The sequence below is a fragment of the Astatotilapia calliptera genome, chromosome 17 (genome assembly GCF_964374335.1).
Source record: "Astatotilapia calliptera chromosome 17, fAstCal68.1, whole genome shotgun sequence".
In the NCBI taxonomy this organism is placed as follows: Eukaryota; Metazoa; Chordata; class Actinopteri; order Cichliformes; family Cichlidae; genus Astatotilapia; species Astatotilapia calliptera.
In genome coordinates, this window is record NC_137438.1 from 6429131 (window position 1) to 6450608 (window position 21478).

The window sequence follows — 21478 nt, forward strand, 5'->3', positions numbered from 1 at the left end:
TGTGACATCATAGGACACTGTAGTGAAAAAAATCAACAGTGTGTTATACAGCTCTCTCCATGTCCTTCCCACTGTCGCCAAGGTGCTTGCTTATCTGAGATCATCTAATTGTTGGGGTTTTCTCTGTATTATTGTATTACAATTATTCACCTTACAATATTAAGCACCTTAAGGTGATTTCTGTTGTGATTTGGTGCTATATAAATAAAGCTGAATTGAATTTATTGAACTGAATATAGTTTCTTAATTTTTCCTTTTTCCCAAGGTAGACTTTGACCTTGGGAGCTAACAATGAAGGTCCAGGTTAAATGCTTAGCCAACCGAGGTAGTCATGTCCCCCAAGGCCTAGTATGTTGTAAACTTTGAAGACAATACATAAAAAGTGTGGGTGATATAAAGTTTATCTGATTTTCACATTTTGTATCACATTGACCGGATTTTCACCAAAATAATATTAGCTTGAGCCGTTTTTGGTATCTACTATAATCACACAATATTGGAAAATGATATATTAAAAACTGACAGACTGACAAACAAACAAGCGAAACTGATTCCATACTCCGTCCCATCAGCCGGAGAATAATCTGCAGGATGAATAAAACCTTTAAAATGTATCTTTATTCTTATTTTGTTAAATTTTATTTATCATCAATGTTCCCTCTAAGCTGCGCGCGTGCGCAATTGCGCACTGCTGGCACGGTCTCTGCGCACAGAAAATCTGCGTTGCACACACAAAAAAAAAAACCTAAGCTGAATTGAAATTAAAATTAATACTTTAACAATTCTGTTTTGCAGTGTTAGTCAGTAAGTGACTGGCTGCTCCCGTATGGGATTACAACGATGCCACCTTATCCCATAGTCCAGCCAATGATGCGATTCACACTGGTATATACGCAGCTGATCAACGTGGTTGTCAGGCTATGACAGCATCCTTATGTGCAGACACCGCTGTTTTAGCTAGCAAAGCGGCGTGGCTGATGTGGAGTGAAGCCACGTTAATAACAACGTGGACAACCATTGGAGATGTGAGCAGGACAGACGGAACAATTGATGGAAAAAGTGTGGACTTTATACCAGTTTTTAAATTGTGTTGATGGGCCACGTAAAACCAGAGTTATGATAAAAATATCTGCAATGTTTGGTTTTCTTCCTGAATACTATCGTTGTTTATATTTACTGCGGGAAGAAACGGTAAAAACTGCGTTTTATAAGGAAAACGCTCGAAAGCCTGTGAGCAAAAACAACGCCAAAAAACCCCACCCTTTCCTATTGGTGGAAAAATGTATCATGTCGACCAATCAAAAAATGATATGGCAACAGTTGTTTAGGAAGGGGGAAGTTTTAGGAGTGACGGCGGTGTTTTGAGATGTGAGAGATTTGCGACGTTTAGCGCAAATCCTGTGTAGTTCGTGTGTAGTGTAGTCAATAGTTTTGTTGTGTGTGTCAGAACAAGGCGACTGCTGAATGTTGCAGGTGTTACAGCAGTGATACATCTGCTGTTGTCAGGCCTGCAGGTATCAGGCTGTTGTTCTCCTTCATCTCATAGTGGACAGAAATTATTTTTTGGCACAAATAATTTGTGTGGCATCAGATTTGATGCAGAACAGCTGATTGTTCTGTAAATAGTTTGAAATGTTTATTTAAAAAAACGCCTTGGCTGCATTTTTAGGTAAACAGCTGCAAAAAACTTTGTTGTTTGCAAAACTCAGTTACGTTTTTGAAGAAGTAACTATATAATTAATTGCCCAACATTAGTCATTATATACTGTATTTTGCAGACAGAGAGTTACAGGACTCTCTCCCAGACCACAGACTTATAATACAAGTCAGAGCTTTATAAAAAAAAAGAGAAAAAGAAAGAAAGAAAGCTGTGTTTTCAAAATTGGAGTTCAAGTTATTTTTACTTCCAATAATATTAACATTCTACACAGGTCATGAACAAGATTTTTTTTGTAATTTTCATTGTAAGTGGGCTAAAGCAGTTAATTAAAAGTAGTCTAACATAAATGTAAATGCTGTAATTTGATTATTTTAATAAACCATGTAACTTGGATGGATTCGATGCTGGCGTGACCACAGTGCACACGTCTGCTGTTGCTCACAGTGGTCCAAGTGTCCACTCAGGGAGTTTGTGTGTTCGCTCAGACACATGAAAAATTAGAGGGAACATTGCTTATCATTGAGAAAATTTGTTGAAAATTAAAAAGTTAACCGTTTCAAGATACACTTATGTTGTTGAAGGATGGGGTAAAACTCATGTTATCAAAAATGGCATCGATACCATTCTTAAAATTCTTCCAGAAACTTCCAACACTTTAAATAAAAAGAAAAAAATCTAAATATCTTTGAAACTGCTGCTGCATTTACTGAGCCTAAGCCTGAGGCAGTTATCGTTAAGCTCAATGTTCCTGCTTCCAAACTAAACACACCCTTCTAGACATCTGAAGCAACTAACAGCCAAGCTAATCAACTTTCCATTCAGCAACACCATTACCAAACCACACAAACCACCAGCAACACAAGTCAGAGATATTAATCTCTTGGAGGAATGGAGACAAATAAAAGGGAAGAGAACAGATTATGGATGTAAACACTGACAAAAAAAAGGACAAGGAAAAGCTTGCTGAGCGTTTTAATGGCAGCGACATCGAAAAAAGAGCAACGACTGCTGCAGGACAAGTTGCTGAGTACATCCCTTGGCCTATGCATTTTGGTATTTCGTCCATGCTGTCACACATGCATACTGTCAGAGCAGCAATAGGCCAATGAGCTTTTTGCCAGCATGTGCTGTCTTTATCAGTGCAACAACGAGGACAAAAGCCTCCACTGAAAGACAGGGATTCCCTGGATAACCCTCACTATTGTTTTCCAACAGCCCTGGTTCCGCAGCGCTGCCGCATCAGTACACATACCTCAGGATCGGCGGCATCACGTGAATGCGACGGTGTTGGATGGACGGATTGATGCCTTCAGATTTCTAACAGGCTGTTTAAAGCCTCACCCCATTTGTCAATGGTGCGTATGTAAATGTGTACAGACCTGCCTCTCTGCCATTTTCCTTTCTTTTTTTCTTTTTTTTTCTGCCATTTTCACTCTCTGGCTGAAGTTTCACATCAGAGCTGAGTTAAGTTTTAGCAGCAGAGACCTGAAACCAAACTAAGACAAGCCTCAAAGCGTTTTCCATATTTAGTGAAAAGAAATTAAAGTATGGCCAAAAGTCTTCCTGACCTGAAATTGTAATTATATCTGGAACCATAATAATTGTCCCTCTCTCGAGGGACAATATTGAGAAGCTTTTTTTCCCATCCAGTCTGTGTGATCTCAAATTAATTGTCAATATAAATAATAAACAGTGTATTAACAGCAATGACACAAATCATTTCTTCAGGCCTTAGAAATGCACGTGTAGATGCAGTTAATCAAAGACTGACTCAAAAAGATGACAATTAAAGGTCATCGGGCCACAAATCTGCGTGGAATTTGCTCACACTGTTTTGTTCGAGCAACGGAGCAATGCATTCAAATTAAGCAGGGACAGTGGACAGGCCAATTTAGCGATAAACACATCATCATTTATCGAGAAAGCCTCTGGCAACAGGTGAGCCGTGGCATTCGGGACGCGAAGCCCACCATTTAAATTAAACACCAAATGAGCTGCAGTTCGAATGTGCCAAATTTGCAGCCAGCTCATAATCTGCTTTGATGAGATTTTATCAAGCGCTGGCGATCCCACCAGATAGTAATGTAGGCATCGAGGCTGATAATAATGGAGGCTTAACTTTTAAAATGCAGACCATGGGCCAGCTAACAAGCTGCCGGTAAAGTGCCTCCAATTTGCTAATGGTGAGGAGAGGCTGTAAGGAAAGAAAATAAGAGAAAGAGGGACAGATGGAGAGGCTGAAGGCAGCGAGATGTGGGAAAGCAACAAAGATCAAAGGATGTGAGAGGATTAGAGACTTTTTTAATGGAATATCTCCACTGTAATAAGTAGGAAAATAAGGAGAGCACGAGAGGAAGGGCAGGGAGTAAGTAACGATGTTACAGGTGGGTGTTTAAGGGGGGAATCATTAGCCAAGGAGCTGAAGCAACAACAAAACCACAAATGGAGACACCGAGATACATACACACACACACACACACACACACACACACACACACACACACGTTAACACAGATTTGTGTACTGCAGGACACGCTGACATAAACACTCTCATCAGTATGGCCTAATAAGTCCAACAGTGGAGGCTGGCTCAGTGAACTGATATGGTCATGAGGTACAGATGCATGCCAAAGTTGTTCCAAGCAGCACTTTTCAATTACAACAGAGGTCAGGGGAGGAGCTAACAGAGGCTAACACACAAGCAGTAACAAAAACACCTCAGAGAATCATAAAGCTGAGGACCACTGGTTTGTAAAAACAATCTCTGTTGTTATACCATAAGAAATGAAACTGAAACAAAGGCTGGGAAATATGTCTATTTAGGAGATCTAAAAATAGATTAACTCTTTGTGGATCTATCTTTATGTAATCTACAGTGCACGCCCGTTAAAGGTGCGTATGTCCTATCCAATGCTTAAGAAATTCGCTCGACCGCCACCCAATGTAAGGGTCCACCTACAACTTACCTAGATTAATAATATTAGTCATTTAAAAAAATCAAATCAACAATGTTTTTAATGGAAATATAATTACTGCTATCCATGAACTTTCAAATGTACTATTTTAACAAGAAAGAAAAAAGTTGCAGTTATTTACCTGCACTGATAAACAGAAAAAAATAGTTTTAGTGGTTAAATGTTATTAATATTCTTAATATATTTATGACTCAAATTTGGATATAAAAACAAATAGTTTGAAATGTTTTTTTTAAACAGACTTGTAAAATATTTGTATTTTCTTGTTTTTATGACAGGTAGTCTAGCACCTGTGTGTTTTGTTACATAATAGAAACGATGGCAAGTCCGCACAAGCTTTTCCAAAGGAAGAGGATTTTGATTCTGTGGGCCACGTGGGTAGGAGTGATGTAAATTTCTTCAACAAACGGTGAGTGCGAAAGCTTGCACGCCTGCCAACTGCACGCGCGCACACGCGCACACACACACACACACACACACACACACACACACACACACCAGCAGAGACTTTACATTAAAATCAACTAACTGCCCATGTGCCCACAAGGCGGATTTCCATTTTCATTGAAGTATATCATAGGAATGACAAGCCGGCCATCGTGTCTCCAGCTCTCTAGGCTTGAAATCTACCAGCTAAATACCAAACAAATACACTTAATGTGTGTTGGGATAGAGCTGTGTGTGGTTTTCCTTTTTTAAAACTTTCTTTTAGTGCCTAAAATGTTTGCACAGTGTTGTACATTAATTGGGTCACTTCGGGCACACATACTATATCTAAAGTGAAAATGAAATAAAAACCGAATCTCTGCGTCTTCTAAAATGACGCAAGGATTGGCTCTCTAGAACAAACAAAGCACACACATATAAAATCAACAGGCTCTCACACTCCCCAGAGACCATCCTGGTAGTGAAAATTATTTGAGTCCTGTGCACACTTGATAGTGTATTTGAGCCTGCATATTTGATACACTCACCTCGGGGAATAAGTCTGTATTTCACACCAATTATTGAAATTCCTACACAGCCATTTTCTGTTCTCCCGGGGACATACATGGTTTTTTTCTTTACTTTCTTGACAGCTGTGTCTGAGCCTTATAGGTCTTTTAAATACCAAAATTGATGTCTGGAGATAGAAATGACTACGGACCAGGGATGACCTGGAGGACAAACGTCTATGCAACATGTTCTTTGTAGAGAGGTCTGAATGTGGCTGTAACCTTGGTGAGTGAGTCATCTCTGCTTCCCAGTTCCTGGATAGCGACTGTTTTGCTTTTGCTTGTGGTTTTTGCTCATTGTTTTGCGCAAATGAGGTTTTGTCATTTAATAACATAGTAACTTTGTGTATTTGAGAGGACCATTGTGAAAGAGAGCAGAAATGTTTTCCCACACTGGGTAAGACATTATTTAATTAAGATTCATTTATGTGGTGACGCAGACCTTTACGAAAGAAAAAACGAGGTTAACAAAGGAAACGACAGTTTCCTTTGTGTGATTAATATTTCATGGCGTGTTTATTAAAGAGCCAAGGGTAATGATATCAACAGCAGAAACATTCATGAAACCAATATAAAGCCCGTTTCCTATTTTAGGCTAATTTGAGTGATCACTGCTGTGTTCAGTATTAAAGTGTAATGAAATTTGCATTAGGGCTCAATATTTTCTCTGTTAAAATATTCAAACAAATCTCTTTGATCAAAGTAAATTCTTCAGGAGGTCCAGTTCAAACTTGATAAAAAGCATCACACAAGGACCACCCTCCTCGTCCCTCAAGATAGATGAACAGATTACTTAGCCTGGCTGGTCTTGACTCAGGACCAGCAGGAGCCAAGACTGATTATAGCGTCCACCTTCAATTCAATTCAGTTTTATTTATATATCGCCAAATCTCAACAACCGTCGCCTCAAGGCGCTTTACATTGTAAGGTACACCCTACAATAATACATACAGAGAAAAACCCAACAATCATGTGGCCCCCTATGAGCAAGCACTTTGGCGACAGTGGGAAGGAAAAACTCCCTTTTAACAGGAAGAAACCTCCAGCAGAACCAGGCTCAGGGAGGGGCGGGGCCATCTGCTGCAACCCGTTGGGGTGAGGTCCATCACCCCCTCACCTTCAGTCCGTCTCCAAAGTACAGCACTACACTCATCAAAAATATTTATTTTAAAATCATTATTTCAGTAATTTCAGTTGGAAAGTAAGCACATTATTTCTGTCTATATTCTTTTAACTACTGTAAATGTCATTCAGAATCAGAATCAGAATCAGAATCAGAATGGGTTCTATTGCCAAATGTTGAGCCGGTTTACAACATTAGGAAATTGCTGCGGTGCTTCAGTGCAAACATAGTGTCATAAATAGCACTTAAATAGACATGGAAAAAAATAAAAGTAGGGATAAGAATTAAAAGTGCTATGTGGAAAGATATGTGCATGAGATATACATGAGATATATACATGAGAATAAGAATTAAGAGTGCTACGTTGAAAGATATATACATGAGTGCAGGTGGTGATCAGTGCCAAACATAGAATGATGCAGTGAACACAGCGTAGGGTCATGTGTTAGTGGCGGGTACAGTCATATGGTTATTGTTCATGTGTCCAACAGCAGAGGGGAAGAAACTGTTCTTATGGCGAGAGGTTCTGGTGCCCTTCTGAGTACCCTTTCAAATATATAGATGTATAGTTTTTTGTTGTTTTTTTTGGCAAGCCAAAATAATAAAATACTGAACTAGCAAGGAAGCTGCCACAATGATTCACCCACAGGAGCCCTTCATGTGTACAGTGGACTCTCATGAGATGTAATTTGTTTTTTCAATTTTGTGTTTTTTTTCATTATTTTAATGGTTTTCTATCTTAAATAGAGAGTGAACACAGGTCACTGACTAATTTCCGCAAAGTCTACAACATAGATAATACTGAGTCTATTACCACTTACGTGTCTCCTCATGCAAAGTGGTTATCAGCTTGTAAAATCCAGTTCCAAGAACCCTATTTTATATTGGCAATCACATAACACATTTACATTTTTAACATGAAAATACAACTGAATATAAGATCCATCTATCCAGTTCCTTACTCAGCTTCTCAAATCAGGATTGTAGCATGGCTGGAGTCACGTGTCAAAAGGCCAGAGGCAGGGTAGGCCCTGGACTGGTCACCAGTCCACGCCGATTACCAGTCATGACTCACCTGTCAGTGGAGCCAGAATCTAGGAAAAGGTCACCAACATGTAGCCACACATCTGAAAGCATATTGATATGCTCTCTAGATATTTAGACTGTACTAATGATATTTTAACCTTTGCCATTGATTAAAATGCTATTAACAACTTATACCAAGTACATAATAAGTTGTTGGCATGTAAAACCCTCAACATCAAAATATATTGTTTCACCAACGATAGGAGGATTCGGGCTGTCGGAAAATGAGGGCTGCACTTGAGCTCTACAAGTTTCATTCCCATAAAGAGACAGTAAATAGACACGCGCACACATGCAGAGGCTTTATGAGAGGCATGAAAGTAAAAATCAACAACAGTGAGTATCTTTGTTATACTTTCAGCTGCAGTTACATTGTTGGTTTCTACAGATCCAAACTGCTGATGAGTTTACGATCCTCTCTCAACTGAAAGCTGATGAAACTAATGTATACACTACCACGTGTCACTAAGAGTGCGGAGGATTCGGAACTTGAACCTTAACTTTGTGACATTTCCTCCCTTTCACCTTGACATCATCAACCACTGCAGCACAGAAAAAAAGAAAGAAAAGAGGAGCAAAATCTGGTTATTCTTTCTAAGCTGTGAGATTGAAGAGAGTGTAGGTGAAAGAGAGACACAGGGAAGGGAGCAAAAGAGAGAGAGAGAGGAAGGAGAGGGTGAGTCAGACTGTAAACACTCGGTTGGTGTGATGTTATCCAGCTGCCATGAAAACTGATCCAAATGGCTGGCAAGTCTGAGCAACCAAAACACAAAAACAGATACACGCAAGACCAACATTACTCTCACTATAAAACACAGCAGTCCATTTGTTATGACACACACTAAACATATGCAGACATGTAAACAGTGCGTCACCGCAAAAGCATGCGCACACCAGCACAAAACTACAGGAGCTAAATGGACGTGTGCGTTCAGCTTAAGTGACAAGGCGACAAGCCAGGGAGTTACATGGATCACAGCAAAATATTCAGTCCTTCAGCACACACACTCAGACACACACACACTCACACACTGGGTAAATGCTACAGTGGCTTGAAATCAATCCTCCACACCTCTAACTGAACACGCACGGACACACTAACACGAGCTCAGGAAGCATTTTCTAGCCTGTCTGCTGAGGCTGCAGTCCACCTACAACAACCCCATTTGTACTTATTTCAATAAGATTACAGAGTTAATGGGCAGAATAACAAGGTTTAAGCTGTGGAGGCTTGTCTACTACAACACGAAACACAAAGACACACCAACAGCCAGGCTCAGCAGGACTCAGGGAATGAAAAAGAAAACATTTACAAGAGATTCATTGGTTTCATGACTAACAGTGGTTAGGCCTAATGTCCAAGTTATAATCTGAGAACATCCCCAGTTCCATAAAACCTTGGGACATTGTGCAAAAATGTAAATAAAAACAGAATGCAACGATTTGCAGACCTCGTTGACTTATATTCTATTCACAACAGAAAACACAAAGCATATCAAATGTTTAAATTAAGACATCTGACTATTTCACGACTCATTTTTAATATCACGGCAGTATACGGCACGTGTCAAAAAGATTTGAACAGGGGCAACAAAAGGTTGGAAAAGTAAATAGTACTAAAAGGAAACAGCTGGAAGAACATTTTGCAACTAATTAGGTAAAGTGACAACACTTCAGTAACATGTAAAGAGCATCTTAGAGAGGTAGACTGGCTGGGCTTCATCTTAAATTAGCATCTACAAATCATGGAAAAATGTCCAAATAATGTTCTGCAAAAAGAGAAATCTTTGTGTACGCTGAATTAAAAACAGACATGCTTCTGTCATGCAGGTTAAAGCAGATTATTCACAGAACAAGCCATATGTGAACATGATTCAGAAACGTCACCAAAATGGGCCAAACCTCATTTAAAGTGGAATGAATCCAAATGGAAAACATTAACAACCCATCATCTGAACTAAAGAGGAGAGAGACCGTCCAGCCTGTTATCAGCGCTCAGTTCAAAAGCCTGCATCTCTGATGGTCAGTAAGTGGATACGTTCCTAAGGGAGCGCCAGCTTGCACATGTGGAAAGGGACCATAGGTGCTAAACAGTACATGGTAATGGTAAAATGGTAAATGGCCTGTATTTGTATAGCGCTTTCTAGTCCCTAAGGACCCCAAAGCGCTTTACACAACCTGTCATCCACCCATTCACACACACATTCACACACTGGTGATGGCAAGCTACAATGTAGCCACAGCCACCCTGGGGCGCACTGACAGAGGCGAGGCTGCCGGACACTGGCGCCACCGGGCCCTCTGACCACCACCAGTAGGCAACGGGTGAAGTGTCTTGCCCAAGGACACAACGACCGAGACTGTCCAAGCCGGGGCTCGAACCGGCAACCTTCCGATTACAAGGCGAACTCCCAACTCTTGAGCCACGATCGCCCCATGCACGATGCATATTTCAGCAAGAAAATGCTAAACTGCATACGGCATCTATTACAACAGCACGGCTTCGTAGTTAACGAGTCCGGGTGCCTCTTCAAAAAACAAAGCATAAATGCTCAATGACATAAATATGACAACACAGAATAGCTTAGAAGATAAAACCTACACGAAAGATAGAGCACATTTAAACAGAAATATAAATGAAACCGCTCATGAATGGGAATATTAATATACAACCGATAGGTCACACTACAAACCTTCTTCCACTAATAAACTTACACTACCGTTTTTGTGTTTCACTGAACAGACAACCCCACAGTGGGACGTCCACTAAAGATCCCTGGTACATAGAAAAGAACCGGCTGGAAAAATTCAGGCAGTGTCAGAAATGCAAAGATTGAACTTTCAAGGAGACTGCTGCTCTGACCCACATCACAAACTGACCTATCCAAATATGATGTACAAGAACATCAGTGACATAGTAGCTCAGACTCCTTTGGCCAATGAGCTAAAAATGACATGTGATATACTATTAGGTGCTTCATATGTGCCATTTTTTTCTTTAAAGTTTAGGGAGAAAAGGCTCAAATTTGAAAAACATTAGAAACAGCAATGGAAATACAGCGAGCCTTTGTTCTCACATACTAATATCTAAATGTATCACAATGTGAATTTCACCACACGTTCACTCAGTCACTACAGAAATCCCGCTTCTCTGACAAATTAAAAAAAGCAAACCACACTTTTTTGACCAGCTTCAAGCTAAAACAAAGCTAACGCAGGAAAAATAATGTCTTGAGGAAAACTCCTTGCTCCTTCCTTGGAGCAACCTCCTCACCTGCCACACCTTTTCTGCAATGTAGCACTGTTGAGTGCTTAATAAAAATTGATGACAATATTACCTGGGAAAAGATGTTGAGGAAAAAACAAAGCTTGCAACCTTACTTTCACCTGGGGCCCTCAGCATAGCTCTGTGAGGCTGTGTCTTAATGCTCCTGAAAATATTCTCCTTCTTAATTCAATCAGCTAATGCAATATTGATACAACGAAAAGTTCCCACATTATGTTGTGAAATTACTGCAGTAAGCTCTTGAAATAAAACTGAGTGGTGCTTCAGTGAAGGAGAAAGCGACGGAGAAGAGAAAAAGGAGGAAGGGTGAAAGTGTTGGGTTAATGGAAAACACAGACCATGAGAATGGCAGGCGGCAGTGTGACAGAAGGAACGGCAGAGAGGGAAAGAAAGAAAATGGGGGGGGGGGGGAAGGACATGGTTGCCACTGGTAACATCACTGTGTTTTTTTAAGAAAACTTAAACTTTACCTAAAACAGCCTCTGATGCTTAATTCTTATTCCGCTCCTCCCACCTCATCAGTGCCTAACACTACCGCAGCGGCCTAATTAGTACAGTGCAGTGGCCGCTGGTCCGATGAGAGCCTGTGTTTCGTCAGGCTCTCATTTGCTCTGAAACACCATTAACCTTTTGGACAGGCTGGTGCTTTGATATCTCAGCTGTTTACAGCTCCGCTCGACTTTCCAAAAGTGTTTTGTTTCAGGTGCTTGGCTGACTGCTGCGACTAAATATAGCCACTATGGAAGATTTCCCTGGAAAGGGACACACTCTAAGGGCAGAGGGTCGTGTGTGTGTGTGTGTGTGTGTGTGTGTGTGTGTGTGTGTGTATTTGAAGGTCCTCTCATATTTCCTGACTTATGAGGACTTAATGTGGAAAATTGTCATTACAAGAAGCTCAGCTTTAAAACAGCAGGAGGAATTTGAATTGTGATAGAAACTGCTAACATATGCAAGAAATATATAATACTTTGGTTAAGTTAGACATGTAGTGGTTGAGGTTTAATCAGTTAATACTTGGTAAAATAACAGTTTTGAACATAAAAACCCCAAATCATTAACTGAATGATAGTAATAGCAACTAATCTATGGACAATCCCCAAGCTTGTTTTCAAGTTTAACACACGCACACACCCCTACACCCACACACACACGTAAACCTGTGAAACAGAACTAGTTAGTTCAGTTGCTGAAATCAGATATCCATGAATGTTCTTGACTGCAGGGAGGGTTGGTGCCTATCACAGCTCTCACTGGGGTACACCCTGGACAGGTTGCCAGAGCTATCACAGGGCTAACACAGAGAGACACAATCACTGATGCTCCCATTCACACCTATGGCCAGTTTATAATCACAGATCAATCTAACAAGCATTTGTTTGAAGTGTAGGAAGAAGCAGAAACTAACTGGGGAGAATCCATGCAAGGCACAAGGAGAATGTGCAAACTCCACGGCTCATATGGAAAAGGCTTTCCAGACAAATGATTGTTTAACAATCAATAGTCAGGGAATAACTCAAAGTACAACTAAACAGGGCTGCTGCATTGACGTCGTCCTATCATGATGCTATAAATACTGTAATGTACAATCTAGTTGTGGAATACAGATGGCGAGCGCTGTAGACTTCACATGTAGGTTATCAGCGGATATCAGTGAACTTTTTGTGACAGTTCCATGGACCGTGAATAAAGCCAGACACTAGGGATGGCATTCAAGAAAGAAACCCAGGTTCTCTGGCACAAAACCAAAGGATTAATGTTTTCTAAGAAATAAAAAGAAGCCTGATGGGTACTGAGAATACACTGGGAGCACACTGAGACCAAGATACACTTGTCCAGGATTTTTGGCATAAATTTGGTCAGGACTACAATAGTGAAAAACAGTCACAATAGTGAGGCACAGCGGTAGGTTTGCAATGACATGGGCTGCTTGAGTGCAAAAGGTGTTGGGTAGATGACATTTATAGATGGCGGCGTGAATGTCTGTGGATATACCAAAATACTATCTGACAAGATGGTTTCCAGTCTCCACAATTCTGGCAGAAGAAGAATGTTCCAGCAAGATAACGATTCAAAACACACTGACACAGTCAGAGAAGACTGAAGGTAAGAACTCTGACCTGGAAAAATATCTCGCCTGGCTTGAATCCAATCAAACACCTTTGAGGTATTTTTATGTGAAACCAAGAGCAACACACATCCAAGATCTCTGAAAAGTAGCGAGATCTCTCCAGAAAAAAAAATACTGACTCAGTCAACAGAATAAAGGACGTGAGATGTTGAAACAAATTATATATTCAAATCTTATTGACAGATGAAATGAGATCATGTCATTTTTTAAAAGTATATCTAAACTATAAATTTTTCATTTTACACAAGAATACACACTCTGGAAATGAACTTGCAAGCGTTAAAGTTACACTGTGACAGGTGATACAAGTTTCAAAATTTGATATTTTGGTGATAATGCACTGGGGTGTACTCACATCTGTTGTGTATTCTAACTATAAATACAAATTACCCGTGACAGATATGGGATAGCTGTGTGTTTAGGGTACATGTACATTTACATGAACATTTACAATTTCAGCCACAGGACAATTTCATCACCCATTACATCCTGAAATAGCAGTTAAGGGACAGGTTAGAGTTAAGCATTGAGTTGGGGTGGTTATTATTAGGGGATAACTAAGGCTACGTTCACACTGCAGGTCTTGATGCTCAATTCCGATTTTTTGATCAAATTTGATTTTTTTTGTCTGCGTGTTCACACTAAAAATAAAATGCGACAGCAAACGCGCTCTAGTGTGAACGCTCAAAGCGGCCCGCATGCGCAAAAGAAGACGTCACACACAAGGCGCTCTGTTTGAACCCAGAGCAAACAGTATTGTTTGACTGATGGCCCTTAATATAAAGACTTTGGACTTCACGTTTCCCAATTTTTGCTTTAAGTTATTTTGTTATTTACATAATAATGTAGATAAACTAATAATTACTCTTATTGCTTATTGTTTTAGAGAGGAGCGGTGCTTCAAAGGATAGTTGCAGATTTCTGTCAGAATCTGCAGATTATACAGTACAAATAAAATGTTTACGTTTCTCCAACGTTGTCTTCCTAACAGTTTCACTGACATCTACACGGGATGGCCAGGAAGCGTTCGCGATGTCTTATCGGGCGCTGATAATTGGCATCTGTCTTGTGTCAGTGACGTAAAGGACGGATTTAATGCGACATGACCGTTCAAACAGCAGTCGCTTTCTAAAACATCGGATATGTATCGGATTCAGTACCACATACGAAAGTGACCCAGATCGGATTTGAAAATATCGGATTTGTGCCGTTCACATGATCGGATATGGGTCGCATAGGGTAAAAAAATCGGATTTGATGCGCTTTCGCCTGCAGTGTGAACGTAGCCTAAGGTGGTTAGGATCTTCAATAGCACAAGTACACAAGTGTGACTTTGTGTGTATGTCAGGTTAGAGTTGAGTTTTACCTGTTCCTTTGTTGCGGTCCACAAAGCAGTACTTCAGTTCATATTCTTTCAGAATTTCATGGACTTCCTATAAAAAAAGTAAGGGACAATTTGGTCAAACAGAATGGTAGAAGTCATTAATGTAAAAAGAACAGAGAAAAAAAACTACAAAACTCTTGATTATACAATAATCAAAGTAGTATCAGTAAACCACAATGATCTTAAAAAACTGTTTTGGAAAAATATCAGAATAAATGCAAACACAATGAAAGACTTAAGCAGTGAATATACAAGGGAAAAAAGGTTCTATCTTAAATGGAAAAGTAAGCTATTACATTCCAATACACAAACTGTGAGAGAAACCTTTGCATTATTAGCATGTGACAGATGCTCATCATCTTTCTCTACTCTAGTCTAGTAACAGCTATTGACTCAGATAAAGGTAAATTTTTGTCATATATAATTATATAGTCTAATGTCATAATTGATACAGGGCTCAATGTTAACACAACTTAGTTATACCAACAACTGAAATAAACTGAAACCCCATTAAAAAAAATCTCCTTTACTCCACAGATGAAGATTTATTCTTTGCATAAGCAGAAGTAAAGCTTTTTTCATTTAATGTTGTGCTTTTCTGGTGAAACTGAAAGAATGGATGCTGCACAAGAAAGCAAAAGCAAAGCTTTGAACAAAGTTGTGGGGATAATGGTACAAAACAACTAAAAATAACGCAAATTTTCAAAATAACTAAGAGCTCAGACAGCACTTACACCCTTTAAAAAACCCTGATAATGTCAGCATGATTACTTGAAACTCACTTTTCAATCGAACAAACTTCTCTGCAAAAATGTCTTTGATGGGAAGTTTCCATATTTGCACTGATTTGTTTTTTTAAACAGGTAATTGTTGTTTTTTGTGTTGTTCAAATGAATAATACTAATACTGTGCTTGACATTCTTCCATCTCGCATAGCTAAGGACTGTTTTGATGTAATCAGACCCAGTATCCTATTTCTTATGAACTTTTCCTTGCTCTCAGGCTGTGTTCCTTTGACTTTTAAGCACCCGATTCTTAAAAAAAGAAACTCTGACTGTTATGACCTTTCAAACTACAGACCGATATCTAAGCTTTCGTTCTTGTCCAAGATCCTGGAGAGACTAGTTCTCTCCCAGCTCCAGGCGTACTTGGACACAAACAATATTGCTGAGAAATTTCAATCTGCTGTTAAGCCATTGCATAGCACTGAAACAGCGTTGGTTAGAGTTCTTAATGATATTCTTGTAATCACTGATACTGGATGCTCTATGGTCCTAGTTTTACTGGACCTCTCTTCAGCCTTTGATATGGTGGACCATAACATTTTATTATTAAGACTTGAGCACACTGTGGGTATTAGAGGCACTGCCCTCGACTGGTTTAAATCATATCTCGCTGATAGATCCTTCTCAGTTAACTTGGGCACCTTCTCCTCTTCCTCCGCTCTGGTCTGTTGTGGTGTGCCTCAAGGACCAGTTTTAGGCCCTATTCTCTTCTCATTGTATTTGCTCCCTCTAGGCGCAATCTTTGAAGAATACAATATCGCCTTCCACTGTTACGCTGATGACATACAGATCTATTTTGAACTTACTGATGACCTTGCTGTGTCCCTGCACTACTTTCAAGAATGCATGCGGGAGGTCAAAGAATGGTTCCTGAGTAATTCTCTTGTTTTAAATGATAAGAAGACTGAGATTGTGGTTTTTAACAGTAAAATCCCTCGTGCCCAACTCTGTGCTGCTCTGGGTTCCTTTGCTAGCTCTTCCTGTTACTATGTCAGTAACTTGGGTGTACTGCTGGATAGCTCGCTCAAAACTCGATAAGCAAGTGTCTGCTGTAGTGATATCTAGCTTCCCCCAACTGCGCCTTATCTCTAAGGCTGGGCATTATGTTCCGCATGAGGACCTGGAGAAGCTTATTCACGCTTTTGTGACCTCCAGGTTGGATTATTGTAACTCCTTGTACTACGGTCTTCCCTCTTCTCTTCTTCTTAGACTGCAAACAGTCCAAAATGCAGCAGCCCGCCTCTTTACTGGTACCAGGAAATTTTGCCCTATTACTCCTGTTCTAGCTAGCTTGCATTGACTTCCCATAAAGTACCATATTCAATTTAAAATATTACTCCTACATTCAAAACTATTATTAAATCAGCGCCGAGTTATCTTAGTGAACTTCTCAAACCACATGCTCCTGCTAGAACACTTAGATCTGCCACTCAACTACTTCTGACCCAACCTAGATCTCAGCTGAAGTCCCGGAGTGACCGTGCGTTTGCTCTGGCTGCCCCGGTACTGTGGAATAACCTTCCTCTCGACATCCGCGCATCTGATTCCATTGCACTGTTCAAATCACGACTAAAAACCCACTTATTCAATCTTGCCTTTCCTTCTAGTTAATATTTCTTTCATGATTTTATATCATGCACTTTTATGCTCATTTAATTTCTTCTTTGCTCTGTACCTGTTGCTTTCCTATGTATCAGTGACAGCTACCTGCTTGAATACCTAGTAGTTGCTTTCATCCTATTTCTATTATCTTCCTTTTATTCTCTATGTTACTTGTTAAGCGCCTTGGAATACCCTTGGTTTTTAAGTGTGCTTTATAAATAAAGTTTATTATTATTATTATTTTTGGGAGTGTATTCTTAAAAAAGAAATGATTCTATCTGGTGTTGGGCTAATACAAAGATCAGCACTCTATCCAACTACACAAGGGGCACAAACTAATACTAAAGTACAAAAGCAGATTCCACTCTCCAGCAAAATGTGTTATTTGTCTTTTTAGTGCTAGGATGTAATAAAGGTAAGTAAAAGAGAAAAAAAGATCATAGCACAATACGTTACAGCCTCTGCTGTCCACGGCTGACTCTGTTAGCCTTCCTGATAGAGTTTACTGATTTTTTCTTTTAAAGATATGCAACAAGCACCCTTGTGGATTTAGTCACTATCATACCTGTCCAAGAGCAGCAATACTGAGGCACTACATAAACGTGGAGGTATTCTCTCCCTCTACTTTTTATGTTCCTACCCAGTTTTATTCAAACGCATAGTCAACAATACAAGCTGGTTTTTAGAAGGGCTTGAGCATGAACAACAACACAAAAGTGGCAACAGTCTTTCATGAATTGATAAGCATTTGTAAGGACACAGCAGCTCTTTATTTTGCTAATGCTGCCTATACGCCGTGCTCTCCTTTCCTGTCATTTAATGCTGGTTAGTTTTTGTGCTTCCATTGAAAGACAGAAAACAAAGAAATCACCTTTGCATAATTATAACACTGGAGCTCTCTTTAATACAATACTCGCACTAGAGCGAATGTAGCTTTGGCATTTGTGGGAGGTCAGGTGGACAGACACTTCATAGAAAACATTTCCACTTTCATTTATCGCATCAATGTTCAGTCAAACAACGACGGAGGTGATTAGGCTTTCTAATGTGTACAGTCTTCTTTCTTTCTACCCTTCTAACAGCCCACTCGTGCACACAGAACAGCCATGTTTTATATCAGCGAAGGCCATGCAAGGCAGCCCACACAGAGGGTCAGCTCACTCACCCTTAAAATCAGTGCAGAGCGAGCTATAATCACAGAGAGGGGGGAAAGAGCCAAAGAGAGATATAAAAATCTATATACAAAGAGGTATTTTGCTTTGGACTTTTGGTGATTCAGCTGTCTTGCTTAAGACAGAAGTGGTTTCAGGGTATTGGCAGCATTATTCTGAAAGTACACTGAAGGGTAAAAAAATCTACCTGAAATTAAATAATTAAACAAATTAAACTTGTTTGATTATTTCTGTTTGTACTGTGAAATTAAAAAATATCCTTTTCTTAAGCATATTAAGAGAGTTTGCTTCATTAGAATTGACAAAAATAAAATTGTATTTTAGAAAACGCAGTGGAAAAATACGCATCGGCATATTTCGTCAGCTGTCAGGAAATGAAGACTGCATCATGCTTTCAAGGGACTCAATTATAGTCAAAAACGAGCTGGTAAACAAAGATTTTTTTTTGTTTTTTCTTGCATTACAATGCCAACACACAAGCATATCATTACAACACCGGTTACAAGCAATTAAATAACAAGATACATGGAATTCAACAGGAAAGCCACCTAAATATGTCATCATTTCAACAAATGATTCCCAAAGCTCTACTTCTTTGTCCTTTGTTTAAGTGCTTGCATGTTTCTATTCACTTAAAGCTCTGTCTCACAATTGTTGCTTTTCTTCTACTCTTTTTGGTCTTTGTCTGGCATTAATGGCGTGTTTCTGACAAAAAAGCAGAGCTCTTATATTAAGAGGAACACCAACTTGAAGCTAGAAATACCCCTGTGTATGTGATGAAGAAAAATGACAAGTAACAAAAACACGGGACTTTTTCTTTGCCTCCGCATCCTGTGAAATGTAAAAGTTATTCATTAGTAGTTACTGCTCTGGACAGCGTACGGTCAGACACTGCGGTGCACTTTGTGACACTGAGACATGGCTAAATTACACCACTCAGTGACCATCTTTCTCCAAAGCCATTTTATTGCATGGCCCTCTGCTATTCTGTACTTAAATTGAGCTGAAAGTTTGTTTCTCACAGCACTGGCACATCACAAGACATTTAAAGACTATTTTTAGGAGCACAAACAATCCAGCCTCCCGTCTTAGCCGTACAATTTACCAGTTGAGCACACCAGGCTGCTCCTTTTTTTATTTTATGAAATTCCAGTTTGTTTCACCCCATTTCCTTTTACATTCCATGTTTTAATGATCTCTACTTCCAATCATGCTGTTCAATAATGTTGCTCTTTGTTTCATTGAGAGTCCCACTACGCTATTTCAACAGCTTTCTAATTAGCACTTCTGTACGTGTTTCAAAACAGCCACTGGGCTCAGTACAGAGACACAGACAGGCAAACCTACAGACCGGATTGGCAGTACGGCTGAATAAATTTGTATTATTCTGTCTAATGGAGGATTCACAATTTCAATATTTTTTGTCTTGCACTTCATCAAGAATGCAAGACAAAATAGAATTCCTTATTAAACTGCCCGCCTTTGGGCTATTCAGTGTGTGCTCGGCAATTGGATGCGCATATCAGAGTCCATCTGCTGTTAGATTTTTAGCGAGGAAGCTTTGACTATTCCCTGTTGATTATCATCATTATTATTATTATTATTACTTCATCAGAGCTCAAACATGGCATTCAGGACAGCCCTAGTGAATAGAGATGGTTTACCTCAATATGGAAATCACTAGTAATCCTCAAGAACAGAAAGACTCATTTTGATTTTTTCCCCACTTCTGGAACAAGACCCTTTGAGCAAATTAAACCATGAATTGTTCCCACATGATGTGAAGAGAAGAATATGGAAAAGGAGAGGAAAGGCTTGTGATCCAAAGTCTGTGGACACACAGTGTAATGACATGTCCATGCACGACTTCCAATGGAACTGGGTAGCAGGGTGGATTCTTAAGCATATAAAGGAATGCTGCTCAGATTATTTCAAATGTTGTTAAACTAACAGGAAAGCACTTCATGGCACAGATGAATAGTGAACTAAAGCATACTGTAAAATAAAGCCAAGGTCTTCTCAAGGCAAACTAACAAAATGTCAAATGGCTGAGACGGTCACCTGCCCTCCGCCTAATTGAGCCTGTACAGATAATTGGAGGCAGAAAGAATCACAGCTGAAACTAAACATGGTTTAGCTTGGAAGTGAATCTACTGGCCCGACTCTTCTCACTTTAGATGCCTGGCAGATGCTCTTCAAGGAGAAAACTCTGTATTTTGTCATCTCCTAGGGTTCCAAAGTTCAAGCATATTTGCATCCAAGTATTAAAAATAATCCTTCTTATCTTCATTTATGTTAGTCCAGTTACTGGGATACAGAGCGACTCAAGAAATAGAGCGAGTTGTCTACTATTCTGCAGTTCAACGTATCCTTGGGCAAGGTACTGAGCCCCAAGTTGCCTCTGATGAGTGTGTGAATGTTGGATTAAAAGCACTCTAAAAGGACACTTAATTAAGCTCATTGTAAGAAAGCACTTTAAGTGCTGAAATAAAGTAGAAAAACACTATAAATGTACCGGTCCATTTACTATTTTACCATATCACCATGCCAAAAAAATGTAGTAGTGGGTACAGTGGAAATACATAATTCTCAATTCCAAGCTCAAAGTCAAAGCAAGACAATTATCTCATGTAGTTAAATATAAACTATTTTATTAAAAAGTTGTTTAAAACTCCCTGACATGGTTATGGTTTATTTGAAATCTTAATATGGGCACAAACTGAATTGTTAGTAGGTTACTTGGCAACCATCCTAACATTACTACACAGTTAGCTACATTAATTATCATCTTACTTTAATCATGTATGTATGTATATATATTCCTCCTTAACGACCCCCGGGCCTCATGTTTGACACCCATGCCTAAGAACATGGTTGATTTCACAACAAAAATGCCATCGGTCTTAAAAAAAACTGATGACATGTATTTCAAGATAACGATGCAAAGTACCTCCATATCAAGTTGTTATTGCCCTTCTTACAACAACATGGGTCGGAGACATCACAGCAGCTGGACTAGGCGTCATCTTTTTGTAGTTTTTCCAGTGGTTGACGTGAGTAAGGACAGATTCCATTCATAAAGAATTTCTGTCCTAGAGCATACACTGCCTACAGACTACCAAAAAAAAGAACAAAAATCCAAACAAAAAAAGAAGCACTATTGCGTTTTCTGGTGACGTCCTCAATATAAACGTATCACCAACAAAAGAAAAACACCTCTAGCAAATTTTCCATATTGTACTGTCTGAAAAGAAAAATAGCAGCAAAAGGAGTGACAAAGAA

At 39.5% G+C, this 21478-nt stretch overlaps 1 protein-coding gene across 1 annotated transcript in view; it reads right to left on the reverse strand.

The window, feature by feature from the left end:
• The window catches only part of raver2 (ribonucleoprotein, PTB-binding 2), an 89127-nt gene that overhangs the window by 54417 nt on the left and 13232 nt on the right, over nt 1-21478 (reverse strand). Inside the window, exon 2 of the mRNA XM_026146201.2 lies at nt 14620-14686. Within this exon, the coding sequence (XP_026001986.2) occupies nt 14620-14686 (67 nt within the window). The remainder of the gene's footprint in view (nt 1-14619; nt 14687-21478) is intronic.